At 39.4% G+C, this 22,499-nt stretch overlaps 1 protein-coding gene and 2 pseudogenes across 1 annotated transcript; 2 read left to right on the top strand and 1 right to left on the bottom strand.

Moving 5' to 3' along the window:
- Positions 1–14,992: 14,992 nt before the first annotated feature.
- On the top strand, positions 14,993–15,786 carry LOC137825297 (VQ motif-containing protein 9). Its single transcript, XM_068630971.2, has one exon. The coding sequence runs from the start codon at positions 15,021–15,023 to the stop codon at positions 15,552–15,554; it is 534 nt and encodes a 177-aa protein (XP_068487072.1). The 5' UTR covers positions 14,993–15,020; the 3' UTR covers positions 15,555–15,786.
- Positions 15,787–16,572: 786 nt separating this feature from the next.
- On the top strand, positions 16,573–17,501 carry LOC137827169 (uncharacterized; annotated as a pseudogene).
- A 3,131-nt stretch (positions 17,502–20,632) lies between these two features.
- LOC150025633 (uncharacterized) lies at positions 20,633–21,802 on the bottom strand (annotated as a pseudogene).
- Between the last annotated feature and the right edge of the window lie 697 nt (positions 21,803–22,499).

Here is a 22,499-nt window from a genome sequence, read left to right as displayed (position 1 = left end):
ATAAAATAAAAGAATAATATAATAAGAATTAAATAAATTTATTGTTTTAATGTTTTAAGTTGAAAAATAATATTATAATCTTTTATTTGATTGGTTCATTATATTTTTTTTAATGTTTTGTTTCGATTAGAGTTTGAATTTAAGGGAGTGCAAAATGATTGATTTGAGAGAAGAGTAGTATTGTTTAGATTAAGGTAAATAAGATGAAGGGTGAAGAAATATGAAAGAAAAATTTACTATAGTAATTTGATGTGATTAAAATTTAATTTTTTAATTGATAAAAAAATTAAATTACAAATTGTCTTTATGTTTAAAAAATAATTGAAAAGTAAATATAATTTATTTATTTGTACATTTCTGTTGTTTGTATTTAAAACATTATTTTAATACTATCTAAGAATTGACTTTGGAAATAAAATATGAATTATGTAAAACTGTCATTTTTTCTGTTAATATTAAATAAAATTTTAATATTCATAGTAAAAGATGTGTGTAAAAATTTAGAAATGTAGTAAATTTTAATTAGTTAAAGCAAAATTAATCATAAAAAATGTGTAACAAATATTAAACAAAGTGTATGAATAGAAAAGAAATTATTAGAATAAGGTTTCAAAAGATAGTAGTAATAATCATAAGTCAAATATCTATCATTTAAAAGAGTCAGTAATGAAATTCATGTTTGGTTAGTTATTTGATGAATCTTGTCAAAATATGTGTATTCATATTGAGATTCATTATTCTTGTAAGTAAAACTCCTAAATAAATTCACATTTAAAATATGATTCCCAGTATGATCAAATATATAGTTAAAAAATATAAATTATTTAACATTATCAATATATAAAAAATTATTAGATAAAATAAATAATATTTAAATATTTATAATTATAAAAATATAATTAAAAATAATATTATATTAAATTTAAATAATAATACTATTTTATATTTATATTTTTATAATTAATTTATTATTATTATATAATTTTTTGTTATTATAAATAACCATACTTATTATTATTATTATTATTATTTATTTTTATTAATAATATTTAATTTTTATATTTTACTTTTATTATATAAATTATATTTTATATATATATATAATAAAATACTATAATTAAGAAAATGTTATAAATTTTGAATTATTAATATAATTATTTATTTTATATATTTATGAATATTAATTTATTAAAAAACTAATAATAATAATGATGATTTAAAATAAAAATTGAAATCGATTTCAACTTCAATTTTACGCTGCAATATTTATAATAATTTTTCAAGTTTTGCAGTCTAATACGAGCCATAATTGATTAATGAAAAATACAATTATTATCCTTCAAAAATATCTTGGTAGGTAATAGATTATTCTTCAATTGATTATATATCAAATAAAATCGATCCTTCTTTCAATAAATAACAGATAATTAATTATGTAAGGTGATAATCGACTTTTTTTTTCTAATAAATTTTATCTCGATAAACATTATTAAAGAAATATGAAATCACCACGATACTATACTAGTATCTCTATTATAGTTGCGGAATGCATGTAGCACTTTACACTTCTTTAAAGCATGTAACAACTACTTCTTTAGAAAAATTGCATGCAAAAAGTAAGGTTAATCGCTTAATTTGGTGTAATTTTTTGACTTAAAAGAATGAGAAATCGTTTCTCTTATGTCTATTTTTTCTCATTGGATAAACATTAATGTTCTATTTGGATCCAAATAAATACTGATTCGAGTGAATATTCACTCGAATAAGATATAAAAACATTTGTATGAGAATGTTTTGTTTGTTTACAATCAATCCTGAAGAATGAAAGGAGGTAATTTACGGAAAATGATACATGTAATTAAGAACGAGAAGAAAAGTAAAGAATTATGAAGAAACTTATTTAATATAATATAATAATAATAATAAACTAATATATTTATATAATAATAATATAAATGTATTTATAAAATAATAATAAAAGAAAACAAATTAATAATATAAATATAAAAATTATAAAATAATAATAATATACATAAAATTTAAAATATTAATAATATATAAAAAAAAGTAATAAAATTATAAATAATAATATTAATTAAAATAAATTTTAAAAGCATAAAAATAAATATAAAAAATAATAATAAATATAAATATAAATTACAAATCTAATAATAATTAAAATAAATTTATTAAATAATAATATTAAAAATATTTTTTTATTTTTTTACCTTTTATATATATCTATAATAAAAATAAAAAATATTAAATATTAAACAAATTTAAGCAATAAAAATATTTAATAATATTATTAATAAAAAAATACTAATAATTAATAATAATAACAAAATTATAATATAGAAAAATAAGTATACAAAATTTTAATTAACTAAAACTTATAAAAAAAATTATTTCCCTTTTAAAAATTAGGATAAATTTGTAAACTTACATTCTAATATTTTAAAAAAATTAAAAATTTCATCAAACACATCGTATCACTTACAAATTTTAATAAATTATTCTCACAACTTCACTTTACACACTTTCCTCTCAAATAATTCCAAATTCATTCTCTCAAATCCTTACCTTTCTCCTCCTAAATCCAAGCACATAGTGAATACCACTACAAAAAAATCATTAAATAGAAATCTTAAAGATCAATAAAAATTATTTGCTATATTGACAAAATTAGATATTATTTTAGAGACTAAAAAAGTTATTGCCTCCGCGCGTTTTTCCGATGCCGTTTGCTCAGGCGATCACGGACACGGCGATCCCTGTGAGTGTGGTACCTGTGAAAGCTTCTTTCACCGGCGTGGAGGATCTTGAAGCACATCTCACTGCGTTCCACACGCAGATGATGCTGTCAGAAGGCTCAGATGTTGTCTATTGCAAGATGTTTATGAGCACACTCCAGGGAACAACGCTGGAATGGTTTGTTAGCCTGCCTACAGGTCACATAACCAATTTCCAACAGTTTTCAAAGCTTTTTGTCGACCAGTACATTGTGAGCAAGGCGCCACCTAGGGTGTCTTATGACCTGTTCGACGTAAGGCAGTATCAGGGAGAGTCCCTCAGGGACTATTTGAATCGTTTCGGGGCACAGATGGTCCGCTCGCCCGCCAAAGACGAGGAGATGTTGGTATACGCCTTCAAAAAGGGCGTGCTGCCTGGACCTTTCTGCGAGGCGCTGATTAGGGGCCACCCCGCCACGTTTGCTGAAGTTAGGCGACTTGCGGTGGCCCACATCGCCGACGAAAGTGAAGTCGCCGAAAAGAGAGGGAGCATGGCTCCTGCTAGGCCACGGGCCCAGACTAGAATCCAGCCGTAGAGGGTGCTGGAGACGGCGACGGCTAAAAAGGATCAAAGGACTCGCCATCCTTACGATCCAAAGAAAAACAAGGGAAGGGGCCCAAGGCGCCCTAGGGAGTTCAATCGCCCACCCAGGTACAAGTTTGTCATGGGGTTGGCGGACCTGATCGCCATTCCTAACATAGCAGCCAGGCTTAAGGCGCCTGAGAAAGTTGGCGACAAGGTGTTTGGACCAAAATCGAATGCATGGTGCGAATTCCACCAGAGTTTTGGTCACACCCTTGACTCATGTTTGGCCCTGGGTTACCAGCTCGACGACTTGGTCAAGAGTGGCTTCTTGAATGACTACCTGCTGGACAAGAGGACGGGGGGTGCGTCGAGCTCTCAGCCGGCGAGTAGTGAGGGTCAGCAGCATGAGATGCCCACTCATGGCGAGATCCACACCATCGCTGGAGGTTTCTCAGGTGGTGGATGAACTGCATCGCAGAGGAAGAAATATGCAAGGTCTGTGATGGCAGTAGACGTGTTCGAAGATCACTCGCCGGATGTGGACATTACGTTCACAAAGGAGGATCTGAGGGACGTTGTACCTCATGACAACGATCCCATAGTTGTCTCGCTAGTCACGACGGGAAGGAAGGTCCACCGAGTACTGGTGGACCAAGGAAGCTCGGCAGATGTAATGTTCTGGCCGACTTTCACCAAGCTGCAATTACCCCTTGACCAGTTAAGGCCCTATGGAGGGTGCTTATATGGGTTCGCTGGCGACCAGGTGGAGGTCAGGGGGTACATTGAGCTGAGAATTACGTTCACAAACGAGGCGGCTTCGAGGACAGAGAAGATCAAGTACCTCGTCGTGAATGCCCCCTCGGCGTATAACATTCTGTTGGGAAGGCCGACCCTCAACAGAATAGGAATAGGAGTTGTGCCCTCAACCAGGCACATGAAGGTTAAGTTGCCCTCGATGGAGGGGGTGGTGATCACCATAAGATCTGACCAAAAGGAGGAAAAGAAGTGCTACGAAAACAACCTCAAGAATAAGAGATCGGTGAGCTACTTCACCACGACGCCGCCTCCCGGTGTGAAGCCCAGGCCAACAGAAGGGCGAGTTGTTGATGCGGCGATGGAAGTGACCGCCGGAGACGATGTCATCATGGTAGATGCTGAGATTGGGGGAAAGAGCGTCGGACGGGAAGAAGAAGCGAGAAACCGCCCAGAGGAAGCGAGGGAGTCGGGAATCGCCAGGGCGGTGATCGCCAGGGAAACCAGGCCCAAACCCGTCGAGGAGTGGCTCGAGAGGGAGATTGGGGGCAAAGTCTTCAAGTTGGGAAGATCTTTGGAATGTGAGCTCCAAGACCAGATCGCCAAGGTGATAGAACGACATCTGGATGCTTTTGCATGGTCTGCTTCAGACATGCCGGGAATCGACCCCGATTTCTTGTGTCACCATTTGGCAATGGACACACAGGTCAGACCAGTGCGGCAGAGAAGGAGAAAGTTTAATGAGGAGAGGAGACAGGCGATTAGGGATGAAACGCAAAAGCTCCTCGTCGCAGGCCATATCAGGGAGGTCCAGTACCCTGAGTGGTTAGCTAATGTCGTGCTGGTAAAGAAGAGCAACGGGAAGTGGCGCATGTGCGTCGACTTCACGGACCTGAACAAGGCTTGTCCAAAGGATTCATACCCTTTGCCAAGCATAGATGCCCTGGTCGACAGCGCAGCAGGGTGCAAGTTGCTGAGCTTTCTGGATGCCTTCTCAGGGTACAACCAGATAAAGATGCATCCCATGGATGAAGAGAATACCGCCTTCATGACTGAGAGATCGTGCTATTGCTACAAGGTGATGCCCTTCGGGCTGAAGAACGCGGGGGCCACGTACCAAAGGTTGATGGATAAGGTACTTGCACCGATGCTGGGAAGGAATGTGCAAGCGTACATAGATGATATGGTCGTGACTTCGTTCGAGAAAAGCAAACACGTCTCAGATCTAGAGGAGCTGTTTACCACTATCGCCAAGTTCAAATTAAAGCTAAACCCTGAGAAGTGCATTTTTGGCGTGGAGGCGGGGAAGTTCTTGGGTTTCCTCTTGACTGAAAGAGGAATAGAGGAAAATCCTGATAAGTGTGCTGCCATCTTGGCGATGAGGAGCCCGGCTACCGTGAAGGAGGTGCAACAGCTTACAAGTCGGATGGCCACCCTATCTCGTTTCGTGTCAGCTAGTGGAGAGAAAGGCCATCCATATTTCCAATGCTTAAGGCAAAACAACAAGTTTGTCTGGTCGAAGGAATGCGAAGAAGCTTTCGTGAAGCTTAAAGAGTATCTGGCGAGCCCGCCGATTTTGTGCAAACCTTTGGTGGGAACTCCTCTCAGGTTGTATTTTGCTGTAACTGAGAGGGCGGTGAGGGCGGTGCTCGCCCAAGATCAAGACCAGGCTCAGAAACCTATCTACTTCGTTAGCAAAGTGTTACAAGGCCTAGAAGTAAGGTATCAGGCCTTGGAGAAAGCTGCACTGGCGGTCGTATTCTCGGCGAGGAGGTGGCGCCAGTATTTTCACAGTTTTACAGTGCTGGTGAGGACCGACTTGCCTATCCAGAAAGTCTTAAAGAAGCCCGATGTAGCCGGGAGAATGGTGAAGTGGGCAGTGGAGCTGTCGGAGTTCGACATCAAATACGAACCCCGAGGACCGATCAAGGGGCAGATTTTCGCTGATTTTGTGGTCGAGCTCTCGTCGAAGGCAGCACGAGTTGAGGGGGACGATTTTCGTTGGGTACTTTCGGTGGACGGATCGTCTAACCAGCAGGGTAGCGATGCTGGAGTCATTCTGGAAGGGCCCAACGGCGTGCTGATAGAACAATCCCTGAGGTTTGCCTTCAAAGCTAGCAACAATCAAGCAGAATATGAGGCGTTGATCACAGGCATCTTGTTGGCTAAGGAGATGGGGGCTAGGGTGTTGATGGCCAAGAGTGACTCATTGTTGGTCACGGGACAAGTAACAGGCGAGTTCCAGGCCAAGGATCCACAAATGGCGGCTTACTTGGAGTATGTGCAGGAGTTGAAGGGTTCCTTTGCCTCGTTTGAGGTGGTGCATGTACCCAGAAAGCAAAATGCCCGAGCTGACTTGCTAGCCAAGCTCGCCAATTCAGGCAAGGGGGGTAGGCAAAGGACAGTTATTTAAGAAACTCTGAAGACGCCCAGGGCGTTTGTGGCAGACCACCAGGTCCTCTAGATAAGCAAGTCGACGGAGAAAGCGGCGAGGAGTCACAGGTCCTTGACCCAGGAGACCTTGAGATCGCCGAGAATAAGAGCATGTCGAGGGTGAACATGGAGTAGGTATGCGCTATGCATAAGCCAAACACATGGATAACGCAATACCAGCGTTGCCTAGCAGATGGCGTTCTCCCACTGGATCCAACGGAAGCTAGGAAGATAAAGAAGAATTCCAGCAAGTTCACCATGATCGACGGCGAGCTGTACAGGTTTGGGTTTACACACCCACTCCTAGAATGTGTGCACGGAGAAAAATGTACAAGAATTATGGCCGAGCTCCATGAAGGCATATGTGGGAGTCACGTCGGGGGTCGAGCTCTGGCTGCAAGAACTCTCCGTGCAGGTTATTACTGGCCAACGATGAGGGAGGACTGCAAGAAGTATGCACAATGTTGCAAGCAATGTCAGCAGCACTCCGATTGGCACAAGGTGCCTCCAGAAGAGCTGAAGTCAATTTACAGCCCTTGGCCGTTTCATACTTGGGGAATTGACATTCTGGGACCTTTCCCATTGGCGGTCAGGCAGATGAAGTACTTGGTGGTGGCGATTGAATACTTCACCAAGTGGATCGAAGCGGAGCCAGTAGCCCAGATCACCGCACATAAGATCGAAGGCTTTGTGTGGAAGAACCTCGTGTGCCGGTTTGGTGTGCCTAAGCGCCTGGTGTCGGATAATGGAACTCAGTTTGCGAGTCACCTGTTGAAGAAGCTATGCGAAGAGGTGGGAATACAACAGGTGTTTGCATCCGTCGAGCACCCACAGACAAATGGCCAAGTAGAGTCTGCCAATCGGGTGTTGCTAAGAGGTTTAAAGAGAAGACTGGAAAAAGCTAAGGGATCGTGGGCTGAAGAGGTACCACGCATAGTTTGGGCGTACCATACCACTGAGCAGTCAAGAACCCACGAGACCCCGTTTAGTTTGGTTTATGGATGCGACGCGATGATTCCAGTTGAAATCCAGGAAAGCTCACCGAGATTCCAAAACTTTGTGGCGGAAGACTCGAACAAAGAAAGAAGATTGAATCTGGATTTACTGGATGAGGTCAGGGAGGAGGCAAGAGTAAAGGTCGAGGCAGTAAAAAGGAGGATTGAGCGAAGGTATAACTCTAAGGTGATGCCAAGGCAATTTAGAGAAGGCGACCTGGTGATGAGGAAGGCCCATCAGTACGAGATGGAGAACAAGTTATCGCCTAAGTGGACAGGACCGTTCAGAATAACCGAGGTGCTCGGGAATGGCGCCTACCGCTTAGAGACGTTAGAAGGAGGGGCGATTCCTCGCACTTGGAACGCCACACATCTCAAATTATATTACAGTTAAAGCTTTGTAAGTAAAAACGAACATGAAGAGATTTACAAGCTTTCTGTTAAAACAGTTTGAAGGGGGCACTCTTTTTTCCCTAAGGAGGGTTTTTAATGAGGCCACCCAATAAAGAAGAGTTTTCAAAGTTTAAAGTTTCTAAGATTGCATGCTTGTGGTTTCTAAAGTTTTCAGAAGAAAGACCTTATCACTCGTACGTGATCTAAGGCAAAGTTATGCTGCATGCTTTCCAGTTTAAAGTTTTAAAGTCCCCATCGTTTTTCGGCGATTGGCGGCACCAGTTAAAAGTTTTAAAGTCCCCATCATTTTTCGGCGATTGGCGGCATCAGTTGAAAGTTTAAAGTCCCCATCGTTTTTCGGCGATCGGCGACATCAGTTTAAAGTTTCAAAGTCCCCATCGTTTTTTGGCGATCGGCGACAGTAGTTAAAGTTTTAAAGTCCTCATCGTCTTTCGGCGATCGGAGGCACCAGTGATGATTAAAGACCTCAACGCTCTCGTGCGTCTTGAGGCAAGAAGAGAAAAAAACCTCCTCGCCTTTGAGCGAGTGCAGGCGAGAAAGAGAAAAAGTCCTCCTCAACTTTGAGCGAGTGCAGGCAAGAAGAAGTCCTCCTCGTCTTTGAGCGAGTGCAGGCAAGAACAGATCAAAGACCTCTCTGCACAAGCAGATAGAGGCAAGATTAAAGGTCCTCAGTGCCTCCAGCGAGAGAGGAGATGTAATTCCTGGGGCAAAGTTGAGGCACCAGTTTAAAAGTCCTCAGTGCATCCAGGGGGGAGGAGATTTACACCTTGGGCAAGTTGAGGCACCAGAAAAAGTCCTTCTCACCTCAGAGTGAGTTCAGGAAAGATGAATTGAAAGGTCAGGGGTGTTCTTGACCTTAAATGGTGGGAAGGGAAGGAAAACGCCTTTTCCCCCTTTAAGTGAAACATCAATATTGACTTAGTAAGACCAGAGAAAGCTTCCACGCTTGTAGGCGGTGCGAAGACAGATAAAATCCTTCTCGTCTTGAACGAGTTCAGGTATGGCGTGAAGGGTGAAAGAAGTTAAAAAGATAGCTAAGGTAGGTTCAAAGAGAACACCTCACTATCCAGCTCATTGCTTTGAAACTCAGGGGGGTAGAGAAGGATCCGAAAGGCGGCTCTACCTCCCAGATGAGGGAACAATGGTCAAGTTATGAAGGCAAGAAAGTTCACATCGCCAGAACCCTACGGCGATCAGAAAAATTCCAGGTGATGACAGGAATAAGGGCTCACTTTGTTGGGCAGATTAGGTAAACTGTATTGTGATACTAGTTTAAGTTAAAACCTGCTGCCTAGTAAGTAACTTATGTTAAGGTTTATTGCCTTGAGTTCACAAGTTATATTAAATGTCATCGCTAAAGAGTTAATAGTTGCTCAAGTTTACTTTGAGTTAATAGTTTGATAAGTTGTTATAAGGTTGACAGTTTATTCAAGATCGAAGCAGTGTGTGAAAGGTGAGGCTCGAATGCTGCTGAGTTAATTCGTTTGAGTAAGTCTCACCAGTTATGTTGGTAAACCACACAACAAGTAAAGGTAAAGGCGTGCAAAGTAAATAGAAAACGATATATGAGAAGTGAAAATCACATAAGAAGTTGCAGTTCAAGTTTGCATACATACATAAACAGTTACATAAGCAGTAATTACAGATAAAGTTTTTACAAAGGAAAAGGTGATGGAGGGAGGCAGCTAGTCCTCGGAGGGTAAAATTTTCCCATCCACCACCTCGTTGCAGATTGACACCATGGAAAGGTCGAGCTCAGGATACTGACATGCTACTTGCTCCAGAGCGGCGTCAAACCCGGCAGTGAGGATTTGGGCAGTGCTTTGCTCGAGCTCTTGTGTTTGCTTTTTCAGCTCTTCCGTTTCCTCACGAGCTCGAGCAAGTTCTTCAGTAGCCTTTTTGCCTTCGTCCCGAGCCTCGGCCAACTCTGCAGCAACCTTTTTGGCCTCCTCTCGAGCTTCGGCGAGCTCAGCAAGAGCATCATCCCTTTCTTTTTCGACCTTCCCAAGGAGAACCTCCCGATCTGCTGATCTTTTCTCAAGGTTTTCCACCTTGGTCGCGTCCGCCTTTTTTGCAGCCTCCAAGTCTGCCACCTTGAGCCTATAAGGGACTAGCTTGCTTTCCAAGTCGATCTTCTCTTGGACTTGGAGATGCAGTTTCTGGCGCAGGTCGGAGGCTTCCTTGCGAGTGCTCCTTAGCTCAGCATCCATGGTGTCCTCCAGCCTTGAGTGTTCAATCTCCACCATCATCAGGTTGCAAGAGAGTTTCTCAGCCTCAGCCCTTATCATCAGGTTTGACTCCTTGAGCACGGAGTTCTCCTCTTGAAGCTTCTTGAGGGAGTCCTTCACAGCTTTTGATACAATCGAGGGAAGATCCTCCGCCATCATCTTCAGTCGGGCTGTGAAGGGTCCCAAGATCTCTCCGAAGGAGGTTGGGAGGCTTGAGGTTGTTGCTGGAGGTGCTGGAGGGGTTTGGTGCTGACTTTCACCACCACCCTCTTGAGTTTGTAGGGCGAGGGGGGCTTCTTGCCGTGGTGGTGAGGTCGGAGATTCTGTTATGAGTATCGACGAGATCTGAGCGCCCTCATCTCCTCCTAGTGCGGCCCTAGCAATAGAAGCAGTGGAAGGAGGACCCTCTCCAACAGATACGAATGGTGTGGAGGCGCTTGGAGGGTTCTCTATGAAGTTTGGGTCGCTGCTTTCGACCACTGGGGGCGCGACGGCTAAGGGCGTCGCTTGGACTGGTTGTAGTGGAGCTGGAGGTGAGGGCGGTGTTGGTGTTTGGAGTGCAGGTGGTGAAGAGGGGGCCGCCCTTGCTCTCTTAGTAACGAGGCCATCCTCAGTCTCTTCATCATCCTCTTCTTCCTCTTGCACCACTTGAGGAGCCTTCCTCTTGGGTCTCCTCAGAACCAATTTTTTCCTTTCTGGGGCGGGCAGTACCCCAGAAGAAGTTGGACCTCGGGGAGGAGTTTTGCCTTGAGAAGCGGCGATCGCCACCACCGGGTTGGGCGCAGCTTGGGAGCCCGCCGCAAGCTTGTGGGATCGGGCGATCGCCCTCAGTTCTGCCAGTTTCCCTTTTCCCAACATGTTATCTGCACAAGGTAAAAAACAGATCAGCAACCAAGGTAGAAGCAAAACATGCAAGTGCATTTATACAAAAATGACACAAGTAGTACATGGATGAAAGATCAAGGTCAACACAAAATAATAGAATGCCAAAGTAGAGTGGTGAAGACGCTAAGTTAGTGATTAACTCGAAGTGAAGGACTTGGTGTGGAGGTAGGAGCTAACCTATGTGTATTTTGAGCTGGCTCTCGAAAAACTCGTAGGGAATGATTGAGGCAGTGGGGAAGGTGATGTTGGCGGCAGCCACGCTCTTCCAGAAGAGACAAAGGTCTTTGTCTAACGCCCCCATGTTATCAGGACTTCTTGGTCTTCTGAAGCTGTCCTTGGAGTCCTTGTTCCCCTTGTTTACCCAGTACAAGGGGAAACCGTCAAGCAGTGAGGGGTCTTGATCATTCTGGCACACCTTCACGAACTTCCCTTTCCAGTCTTTATAAGATTGTTGGAAGATTGAGAAGATTGATCTCCCAGCAATCCCGTTCAAGCTGACCCAGAGGCGATCTCCGGGATTCTTTGCCTCGAACAGAAAGAGGAAGACGTCGACTGAAGCTGGCAGCAACAAGTGCGCGCAGAGAATTTGGAACGCCCTTACGAACGCCCAGCTGTTGGGATGAAGCTGGGCGGGGGCGATGTTGAGCTCGGTTAATAGCTCTCTCTCTAAACGGGTAAAAGGAAGCCTAAACTTCACTTTCTTGAAGAAGGTAGCGTAGATGAAGCAGAACAACTCGCCGTTCCCCCTTATCGTCCGCGCAGATCGGTTCACCCGGGCAGCAGGGCAGCACGGCCACTTTGCTATCATGCTCCTTGTGGAAGGAAAGGTCGGGTTGATCTCCTTTCCTCAATCGGTGCACGCCCAACTCGGTGGTTATCGAGGAAGTCTCTTTCAGCAGAGTTGGGGTGGCCCAAGGGTAGAGCTTCTTATAGTCTTGCGGAGGAAGGGAGGCTCCTCCGGCGAGTGGTGGAGTCGCCTGGGTACGGTTGGCATGAGAAGGAGCAGGCCTCTCAGCCTGTGCAGAGGGAGCACCAGAGGCTCGAGATGGGTTGCGTATCGATGGAGGATTTGTCCCAGGGACAGCCCTACTGGTTTTGGGTGGAGGGTTTCGCGATGAAGAAGGAGGGTTAGCGGTGGACTTCGTGTGAGCCATCGCAGGAACTGCAAAGGAAAGAGAAAGGGATGAAATGAAGATAGCAAAGAATGACTTGATTGGGGACGATGAAGATAGAACGAACGAACAAGGTTTCGCTGGGATGGACGTTATCAGGGACGAAACCTTAGGTTACGAGAAAAAAGAGATACAACCCACAACGTGTGCTTCAGACAGTTAATGGATGATGCAAACCGATTAAAATGCAACAAATACCAATAAGAGGAGTAAAATGGGTACCTTTTTGTGATCGGATGAGCGATGAAGAAAGTTGGAGATTGAAAGAGACGAGAAGCTTCGTGGTTCGCAGAGAAACGTTTGGAATGCTTGAGAATGAAGAAAGATGATGGAACAGTGAAAAGCGCGAAGGGTTTAAGGGTTTTCGAACGTTTTAGGAAGCGCAAACGACAATTAAAAATGACCGTTGATGAAGCCACGTGTCGGGTGATTTAAAAGGAGGTTGGTGGAGCGTCAGAAAGGCAGAGGGTACGAACGTACGGAAATCCGTACCAGCGCCATAGATCGACGATGACGTGACCTCTTAGTCTTTTCGCTAGACAAGTCTCAACTTAAGACTGGGGGGCTTGTGTACCGATCAGGTAACCGGAAGTGATGAAGTGGCAGCAAGCGATAATATAGGCGTGTTGAACGAGACACCTGGCTGACAGGAGGGAAGCACATCGGGAAGTTTGTTTAACCGGCGGTCACCAGGCTTGCGTCATCTCGCTGTATGTGAGTTTTAGGCGATCAAGTGGTTAGAGACCGCCGGAAGGGGCACATCGTCGAAAGATCAGGAAGGCTCGTTTAAGGCTTTCAAGGGGTACAAATACGAAGGACGAGGTCATCAGATGATCATTCCCTGGCCGGAGGTCGAGGCAAGGGAACAGTTTCCCAGAACATGCATGATGTGCAAGTAAAGCAGATCGTGATAGCGGCAGGCGAGACCATGGAGAAGGTGTTCATGGTGACACCCCGTACTCGCCACTTAAAGGGTCGCGCTCCAAGTTAAGTTGTGCACTAAGTTACTCCTCGCATGGGTAACTTAGTCGAATAACTTGAAGAGTAGAAGTGACGCTCAAGTAGAAGGGGGCTCCAGATGGCGACACGTGTACAGCTGGATGCGAGCCACGTGTCCAGAGGTATAACCGTTAGGAGAGAGAAAGTGCTCAGGTATATAAGGAACTCTTAACAGACTTTGAGGTACGTTTTTCCAGAACACTTGAGTACGCTGAGAGAATTCTTGCACGGTTCCTTGAGTTGAGATTTTCTCTCTTAGTATTTGGTGATTCCGTCACTAACTTGAGCGTCGGAGCGCGATCAGCCGCAGTGGCGCCACTCTGTCTTTTTCAGGTTCTCGCGAGGATTTGAGGCGTGAGGAGCAGAGGCTAACGTGGTGCGAAGCCGATCCAAAAGGAGAAACCTTTGACGTGGCAAGGCTCTTGCACTCAGGTCAACCGGCAGGATCAGTATCTAAATTAGTTTTTATTATTGATAAATGATTTCTAAATTGGTATCTAATTAGCTACTAATTATTTAGATTCTAAAGTTGGTATATAAAACCTTGGTATCTAATTTAGTCGAAACTAATAATTTTGTCTCTAAATTTAGTTTCTAATTAATGATTTTCTAGTAGTGTACTCTCACAAATTTAGATGATCACAAATTCATTTAGGTGAAGAGTGCTCTCCTTATACAAAGAGAAAAAAAGATAAAATAAAAGAATACATAATAAATAAAAATTAAAAAAAATATAGAGTAGATGAATTACAAAGGAATATATAAATACATTTTAAGTTTTTTAAATTTGAGGAAATAATACATTTAGTTTTTAAAATTTAAAATTGATTTTTTAGTATGCAATTTAATATATATTATTTTAAATATCATTAAATATTTAATTTTCATGACTAATAATCATAATTTAATTAACGAAAAATTAAGTTAACTATGTTTTTTTCATTATTCAATTTGATTTTGTTTAAATAAAAACTTGTAAACATAATTATCAAACTACTTTTTTAAATGAGAAAGATATTTATTAATGCGCTAAATTTGTAACTAGTTTAAGTATCAAACGAATTTAGAATTCATAGACACCCTAGTTTTCGAACAAGAGCTAGAAAATAACGTCTTACAAATATTTAAAATAAATATTGAAAAATAACATCTGAAACAAATTTAGAAGAATAAAAAGATGTTAAAAAAAAAATTAAACATAGATTGGCATATAATTAAGATTTAAAATATCATAGAAAAGGGAAAAAGTTGTATAAAACAGTGTTTGGTATTAAAAAGTGTGGTCAACAACTTCACGTACAGTCAAACGTATATTGATAAACCGAACCTCTTATGAAGTAGACCCTTCATCTACATTATACATCCATTAACACACAACACAACACTCTTCTCTCCATCTTTTATTAACTTCATCACTCTCTCTTTACTCATTAATTATTACACTCACAACTAACAAACACTTTCATCAATTACTTCACCACTCCTCTAAGCCCCAAAATATTTAATTTCCCACCAAACTCACCTCTATCTCTATTTTCTTTTATTATAATTACCACAAAAAGTATCAACTAATTATCATTTTTCTTTTAATATATGAATTAATTTTTTATGCTAAATTCAATTTCATTTTCATAAGTTTATATGTACGTTTAATCTTCATACAAATTTAATCATGTATCACATGTTGGTCTCACTCTGTATCTATATATATATATATATATATATATATATATATATATATATATATATATATATATATATATATATACCTGAGTATTGGTTTTAAGAAGAGAAAGTGTTTATACTAAGCAAAGAAAAGAATAATGGATCAGAAAAACTATGAATCATCATCATCAATTTCTTCAACTTCTATGAGAGATCAGTGTCTGAAGCAACTCAACAAGCTTTCACATAACATTTCCAAACCCAACGTTAAGAAATCCACCTTCGACTCTCTCACCGATTCTCCGCCAAAGGTGTATAACATCAGCAAGAACGATTTCAGGGACATGGTACAAATGCTCACCGGTTCACCCGGTCACAACCACCAACCCAAACAGGTTGCAACCTCTCGCCTCCACCGCCTCCGCCCGCCGCCGCTTCCGCAGGTTCTCCGCCACCGTCCGCCGCTTCACCCCGTCGCCGCCGCGCCTCCGTCGCCTCTACCGCCGTTTCCCAGCGTCCACACGGAGTCCCCTGTCTCGGCGTACCTGCGGTTTCTGCGGAACCCGATGCCGTCGTCATCTTCGCAGTCGGAGTTTCAGATACCGGCTTCGCCGGTCACTTTTGGATGCTTGAATTCGGTTTCCCATATTCCCCTGTCACCGACTATGCCGGTTTCGAACAGAGATCTTTGAAACTTGTGTTTGTTGGGGTTAGTTATTGTAGTTTAATAAAATTTGTAATCTCATTAGATTTCTAAGAGGTAACCATAGTTGGACTTAAAAGTGATAATTTCTGGGAAAGAGTAAAATTGAGGATTCATGTTGATCTTAAAGCATGGTTAAGCTTAAATTGATGAACTACTACTTTTTAGAAACTAATGAAGATGCCAATTCATAAATAAAATATCAAAATTAGTACTTTTTTTAACTATCCATCAATACATATTACTATTATAAAAAATGTTCTTGTATTGCTTAATTAAGAAATACAAGACACTATCTTTTTTTGTCAAGTAATATTAATTAAAGATAATTATTTCTATTAAGGCATTTACAGTTTTTAGATTTTTTTGCCAGTTACAAAATTATTAATTTTTATTAGAAAGTCAGTTGCACTTGATTTTTTTTTATGATGTTTAAACTCATATTATCTTTTATGAGCTCCTTTTTTCTAAGGATTTTGTGTTTTAGTTTAGGAATCTTAGATTGAGAGGATTTATGATGAATGAAAGAATGTCTATTTTAATTTTAATTATTCTACAACCATTGTACTTTTTTTATAAATAATATATTTTACCCTGGCACATTAGGACAAGATTTCAAATATAGAATAATGTACAAGCCCGAATTATGAGAGACAAAGTCTGCGGTTTGAAAAGTAGGTATACTCACTTTAATTTAATTTAATTTCATATCTACTGTTGCTTCGCTAGTAAAATTTCCATTATACACATGTGATTAACACTTTTTAAAAAACAATTTCTCTAACTAGTTTGAAAGTTATTCAACGCCACAATTTATGTTAAGTTTATCTATATTATTAATTCAATTTTTTAAAATCTTATAAGGTGAGGTTTGATCTACTTATATACAATGAAATGCTTTAATTTTTTTTCTCTTCTTTGTTTGCATTGTTTTGATTCTTTCCCTCTTCTTCTTTGCAAGTTTCTCAAACACCGTTCATTTAGCATGTGAGATCGTAACTCTTATCTTTCTCTTGGTTCCAACGCTCTTACTCCTGATACTCCTGAAGACAGTGATCCTGTTACTCCTGAGGACAATGATCCTGATATTCTTGAGGACAATGACGATGATATCCACATGAAGGTGAAAAAGCATAGGAGACACAAAAAGCTTTGACGTTTTACATTGCTTGTTTTGGTTTTTGGAAGCCTTTCAAGGTTTTATGCGATGGGACATTCATGCATCACCTTGTTGTGAATAAATTAACCTTGGCTAAGAATGCACTTGCCAATATCCTTAGTACTAATGTCAAACTCTACACTACCAGGTGTCTTTTGGCTAAGTTGAAGCGACTTGATCGCTCAAATTCTGAGGCTCTGAAAGCAACACATAAACTTATAGTTACTAGATGTAAGCATGATAGATGTGTGAGTGGAGTTGCTTGCATCAAGGAGATTGTTGAAAAAAGAAATTTTGAACATTTCTTTGTTGCTAGTCAGGACACTGAGCTCCAGAAAGAGTTGCAAGAGGTACCTGGTGTGCCTCTTATATATGGTGTTTGAAAAGCACTATTTCTTAAATCCCCATCTACATATCAACAACAATACGTAAAAACTTATGAAGAAAAACGGTTGCATCTGACTACGAAAGAGTATGAGGAAGCTAACAATTTTATGACTGAAACAATGGAAATAGAAGATTCAAAAGATATTCGAGGACTAAAGAAAAGTATTGGAAGGAGAAGGAGGAACCGATTGAAATAAAGGATAAACCTCTCTTTAAGAGAAAAATAGCTAAGGGTCCAAACCCACTATCTTGCAAGAAAAAGAAAAAGAAAAGTAAACAAAATATTGGTCTCCTTCAAAGGAAACAAAAGGAGACTATGGAGTGAAGAAAAGTAGGCAAAGTAAGAGAAAGAGGAAGAGATCACATAAACAGAAAATGCCTACAGAATGAGACAAGGTCGATTTATTTTGTAGCTAACAAGAGAAAAGCTTCTTGACTTTACTCCTTCATGGAAGTTCCATGTTCACCCATAAGAGACAAAAATAAAACATTGTTTTACCCATAAGAGAAAAAAATAAAACTTTATTTTCTTCTTCTTGACTTTTAATCAGATTGAATACTGCATAAAGTAAAAAAAAAACCCATAAATATATAGTCTAACACACGAATTGGTAGCCTCGGTGTGAGGAGTGTGTGTTGGAGATCCCACATCGACTAGATATTAGAACACTTCATAGTATATAAGTGAGTGCAAAAACCTCACCTTATAAGTCGATTTTATGAGGTTGAGTTAGAACTAAAAGTCCACATTTTAATACCCATAGTCGTCTCTTTTAATCTTAAGTCAACTTAAAATAACACATTATATATATATATGAAGATTTGTTCAGCTAAAATCTAAGTTCAAGTTTTTCTAGACCGTTTAGTGGTTTAAGACTTTCTAATGGTATCATCGTCTGTTGAATAATTGTTGTTTTAAATCATCTAACCCTTCTATTTATTTTTCCTCTAACTGTTAACGCCTCATGTTATTTTAAAACTAAAATATTGTACACGTGTTTGGTTTGTATGAGAAACGTCCTGTGGAAAGTTTTAAGACAATTATTTTTTGTCTTTTACTTAGGAACTTGAACTTGACATATATTGTTTAACGTAAGAGTTGAGAGTTTCAGAGAGAAACTTCGAGTCGTAAGTATAAAAATTATTATAGTGAATTTTGTCGTGGAGGTAGACTGGTTATAGTCGAACCACGTAAATTGTTTGTGTATGATTTTTCGTACTTTGTTTATCGTGTTTTACATTCTCATTCTCGATTTCTGCATTTGTGTATTACGTTAATTAATCATACGATTAAGTAAATTGTGTTTGTGTTATACAAACTGGTGTAGTGAATGTGGAATAAAGAAATTCAATCAAGATGACTTATACGGTGTATTAGGTTGATAAATTTACTAGCTTGAATGATTTTGGGCTAAGATGATTGAATATGCGTGTTCTTTTGGTTCAACAAGGCATTCTTGACGCTTTGGAAGGAGATTTTAAGTCTGACAAATCCATGACTAAAAAGGACAAGATTGCATTGTTAGAAAAGGCTCATAGTGCAATTGTTCTAAATCTTGGTGACATAGTCCCGAGGCAAGTTTCGAAGGATACAACAGGATTATGGACGAAGCTTGAAAGCTTGTATATGACCGAGTCCATGGTTAACCGTTTATACCTGAAACAGGCGTTATACTCGTTCAAGATGAGTAATGACAAGGTTGTTAGTGAACAATTGAACGAATTTAATAAATTTAATACTTGATCTTGAGAACATTGATGTTCAAATTCATGATGAAGATCAAGCATTATTGTTATTGTATGCTTTTTTCAAGATACATGATCATTTCAAGAAGACTTTGTTGTACGGGAGAGAAAGTCTTTCTCTCGAGGAGGTTCAGACTACTTCGAACTCAAAAGAGTTGAATAAGAGGATTGATGACACTAATGAATTTCAAGCTTTAAATTGTATAATACTTCTTATGTGATGACCCTAATAATATCTAACTAACTTTCTATTTCCAGAATAATTTTAAAAAAAATCTTTCGTAAACTTCTTTAAGTTAATCATATGAAATGAAATATTTTAACAAAATATTAATATATAATTCAACTTATTTCATAAAATATAAGTAACTAGGAATAGATAATGTTTAATCTAACTTTCTATCCAACCCAATTAAATTAAATTTGGTTAAGTTAATTTTACCTTTTTTTTTTAGTTACCAACCGTACCCAATTATAATTAAAGGTAGAGTTATATAGTTCACTGATGATGGAAGAGTGCCTTCATTCGAATTGCATTTTCTTGGTGGAGAGGTGGGAAAGCTTCATGGGTTGTAGCCGACAAGAAGCTCACTTAGAGCTTATGGATTCCTTGAAGGTGAAGGATAGGTATGGAGAGTGATAGGTGAGGCCTAATCACTTGGTCTAGTGGAAAATTGAAGATCAAACGTCTATCCTAGGGAGGGTAGGAGACACAAGTGTAATTGGCAAAAATTTGGCAGCAATTCACTCATTTATTAATCTTGCAATTACATGAGCCAAACCCTCTTATTTATAGTGTTTAGAGGGCTGAAAATTCAAATGAAAGTGGAAGGAAATTCAAATGAATTCCCTCCCAAAAGTGGCGCCTAATGAAGCACATGGGAGGGGTGTGACTAGTGTTGTATGCTCACCCCCTCTATGGGCTTTCTAGACCGGCCTTGGTAAATTTAGAGGTTTTTAGAAACCCTAAATTTACCTAGGTTGGTGTTTTAGGTGCCAAAATTAATTCTAAGAAAAATTACAAATAAAGTTCCTATACTAAATTTTGACAAGAAATTAAAGTCTACTCTACACTAGAGTTTATGGCATTTTGAACATGTATAAGAAGGTTTCTCTGCCATCTGTAGCAGCATTCCAGTCTTCTTGGATCCTCTTGGCCATAGCTCTAGTGGTTGGCCCAAATCTACTCTTTGGGGGGCTTGCATGTGGGCTTGTGCTTGGGCCTCTTCCATCATCCCCTCCCTCTTGAAAAGGATTTGTCCTCAAATCCAATGCTTCCTCTTCTTCATTATTAGGGGGATGTATGTGGCTGGATGGTTTCCATCATCCCCTCCTTCTTGAGAGGTTTTGTTCTTAGATCTACAAAGTTGATCTCGAACAACAGCCTTATTCTTGCTTTGACAACTATGCTCGTCCTCCTGGATCAAATGTCCATCTATAGGAGTCATCAAACAAATCAAATGAGTTAGTTTCAGCAGTTGTATAAAAATCAGTCTCATTAAGTTGCTATTTCTTTTGTTTATTTTTTGTTTTTGGCAACTTTTCACTAGATTTCTTTAGAGAAGAGTACATAATTTTTTTTTCTAAGTTTTTCCTCTCTTGTAAGAAAAGTTTTTTATGTGTTCCTTTACTAGATAGGAGGCTTGTGGGTTGTTCAGAAAGAAGTATCTTTTCAACTTTGTTTTAAATTTCTCTTCTTTCTGAATGACCTTGTGGGAAGGAACACTCTTTTCTCACGCCTCTTTTTTCCTTAAGATCTTTTTCTTGGTTTTTTATTAATTTTTCTTCATCTCTTTTTTTTTTCTCATTTGCTCTTGGTCCTTTACCACTTGGGAGGGTGGTAAGGGATAGAGTATAAACTTCTTTTCTTTATGAGTGAAAGTAATCTCATTGGTAAAACCATTGTGCATAGTTTTCTTATCAAATTTCCAAGGTTTACCCAACAAAATATGACAAGCTTCCATGGGAACTACATCACATAAAACTTTATCTTTATAATTTCTCACAGAGAGCTTGACTTTCACTTGCTTATCTACAGTTAATTCCCCATCTTCATTGATCCATTAAAGTTTGTAAGGTTTAGGATGAGGTATTAATTGTAGATTTAGCTTTTCAACCATTTTAGCGCTACAACAATTGCAGCAAGAGCCACTATCCACAATGAGAGAACAAACATTTTCTAAAACTTTGCATCTTGTATGAAAAATGTTTTCTCTTTGTGTCTCTAGGTTCACGCTAGATTTATTGTTGAGGGTTCTTCGAATCATCATTAACTCACCCTCACATGGATATGCTCCCTCACTATATTCTTTTTCTTTTTCCCCACTAGATTCATCTTCATGACTACTATATTCGTCTACCCCTCTTAGAAACATAGTTCTTTGATTTGGGCATTGGGCTTGTACATGGCCTCTACCATAACACTTAAAGCACTTGACATCTCTATTGCGGGTTTGTGGGGTTAGCACATCTTTTTCTATATTTTTGGGAGTGTCCTTTGGTTTTTCCTTTGATAGGCTTTCCTCCCTTTTATACTCCTCTTTGTGATAAGAGTTAGAGTATGAGCTTTCCCTACAACTTGAATTTTTTCTCAAATTTTGTTGTTCAACTTTGATACAAAGTTGAATCAAGTCATTCAAGTCTTGGTAGGGCAAAAGTTCAACTCTATCTCTAATCTCAAGGTTAAGCCCACTTAAAAATCTTGCTATGGTGGTGGGTTCATACTCCCTAATTGAGGCTCTCATAATATATAATTCCATTTTCTGCCTATATTCATCTACACTCATGGTCCTTTGTTGGAATCTTTGGAGCTTGTCCATTAACTCCCTATTATAATAGGAGAGAATATGGCGGCATCTTAAGGCTCCCCTAAGATCATTCCAATACTCTATGGGAGGATCCTTATGAAGACGCTTATCTCTCTCAAGGGTCGTCCACCAATACATAGCATTTCCTTGGAAACTTAGAGTGGCTAAGGGTACTTTTCTTTCCTCACTTACTCTATGGCAAGCAAACAATTATTCTACCTTCATTTCCCAATCTAGGTAAGCTTATACGTTCTCTTTTCCATGGAAATAAGGTAGATCTACCCTAACCTCTCTTGGGCTTTCTTTTCTTTCCTTTCTAGCTTTCCTAGGGGGTGGTTGATAATATTCATTAATTCTAAGACTTTGTTTCCTCAAAGAATCATTACCCCTAGAGTTAGATGCATGAAAACTTTTTTCGATTTGTTGTATTCATCCCTTTCTTTAACCACTTTCAACTCTTCTTTCATCAAAGCAAAATGTTCATCCCTCTTTTTGAGTTGGGTCTCATGTTGCAATTGTCTATATGAAAGTGATTGAAAGTCTTGTGCTAGTTGTTTCAAAAGAGATTTAATAGAATCTCTATCACTTCACTAAAGTTATGTGTTAAAAGCAATTTACCAAAAGAAAGATAAGTGGAGTAATGTAGGTAGATTCCCAGGAAAGAGAGGTGAATCACTTGAATTACTTAAGTACCAAGCCTTTCCTAGCCAGATTCTATCCTTCAAGACTTTCACAAACCTTTCTCTTGTTGAAGATGGATGAAGCCTCTTCTCTACCTAGTGTTAGTGTGTGTTTGATGTAGAAAAATAGCTAGTTTGTTGTAATGTTTGTAATA

The sequence above is a fragment of the Phaseolus vulgaris genome, chromosome 8, assembly GCF_051622355.1.
Source record: "Phaseolus vulgaris cultivar YP4 chromosome 8, ASM5162235v1, whole genome shotgun sequence".
In the NCBI taxonomy this organism is placed as follows: domain Eukaryota; kingdom Viridiplantae; phylum Streptophyta; class Magnoliopsida; order Fabales; family Fabaceae; genus Phaseolus; species Phaseolus vulgaris.
The sequence above is the reverse complement of the archived record's forward strand: the minus strand, read 5'-3'. Positions and strand labels throughout refer to the sequence as shown.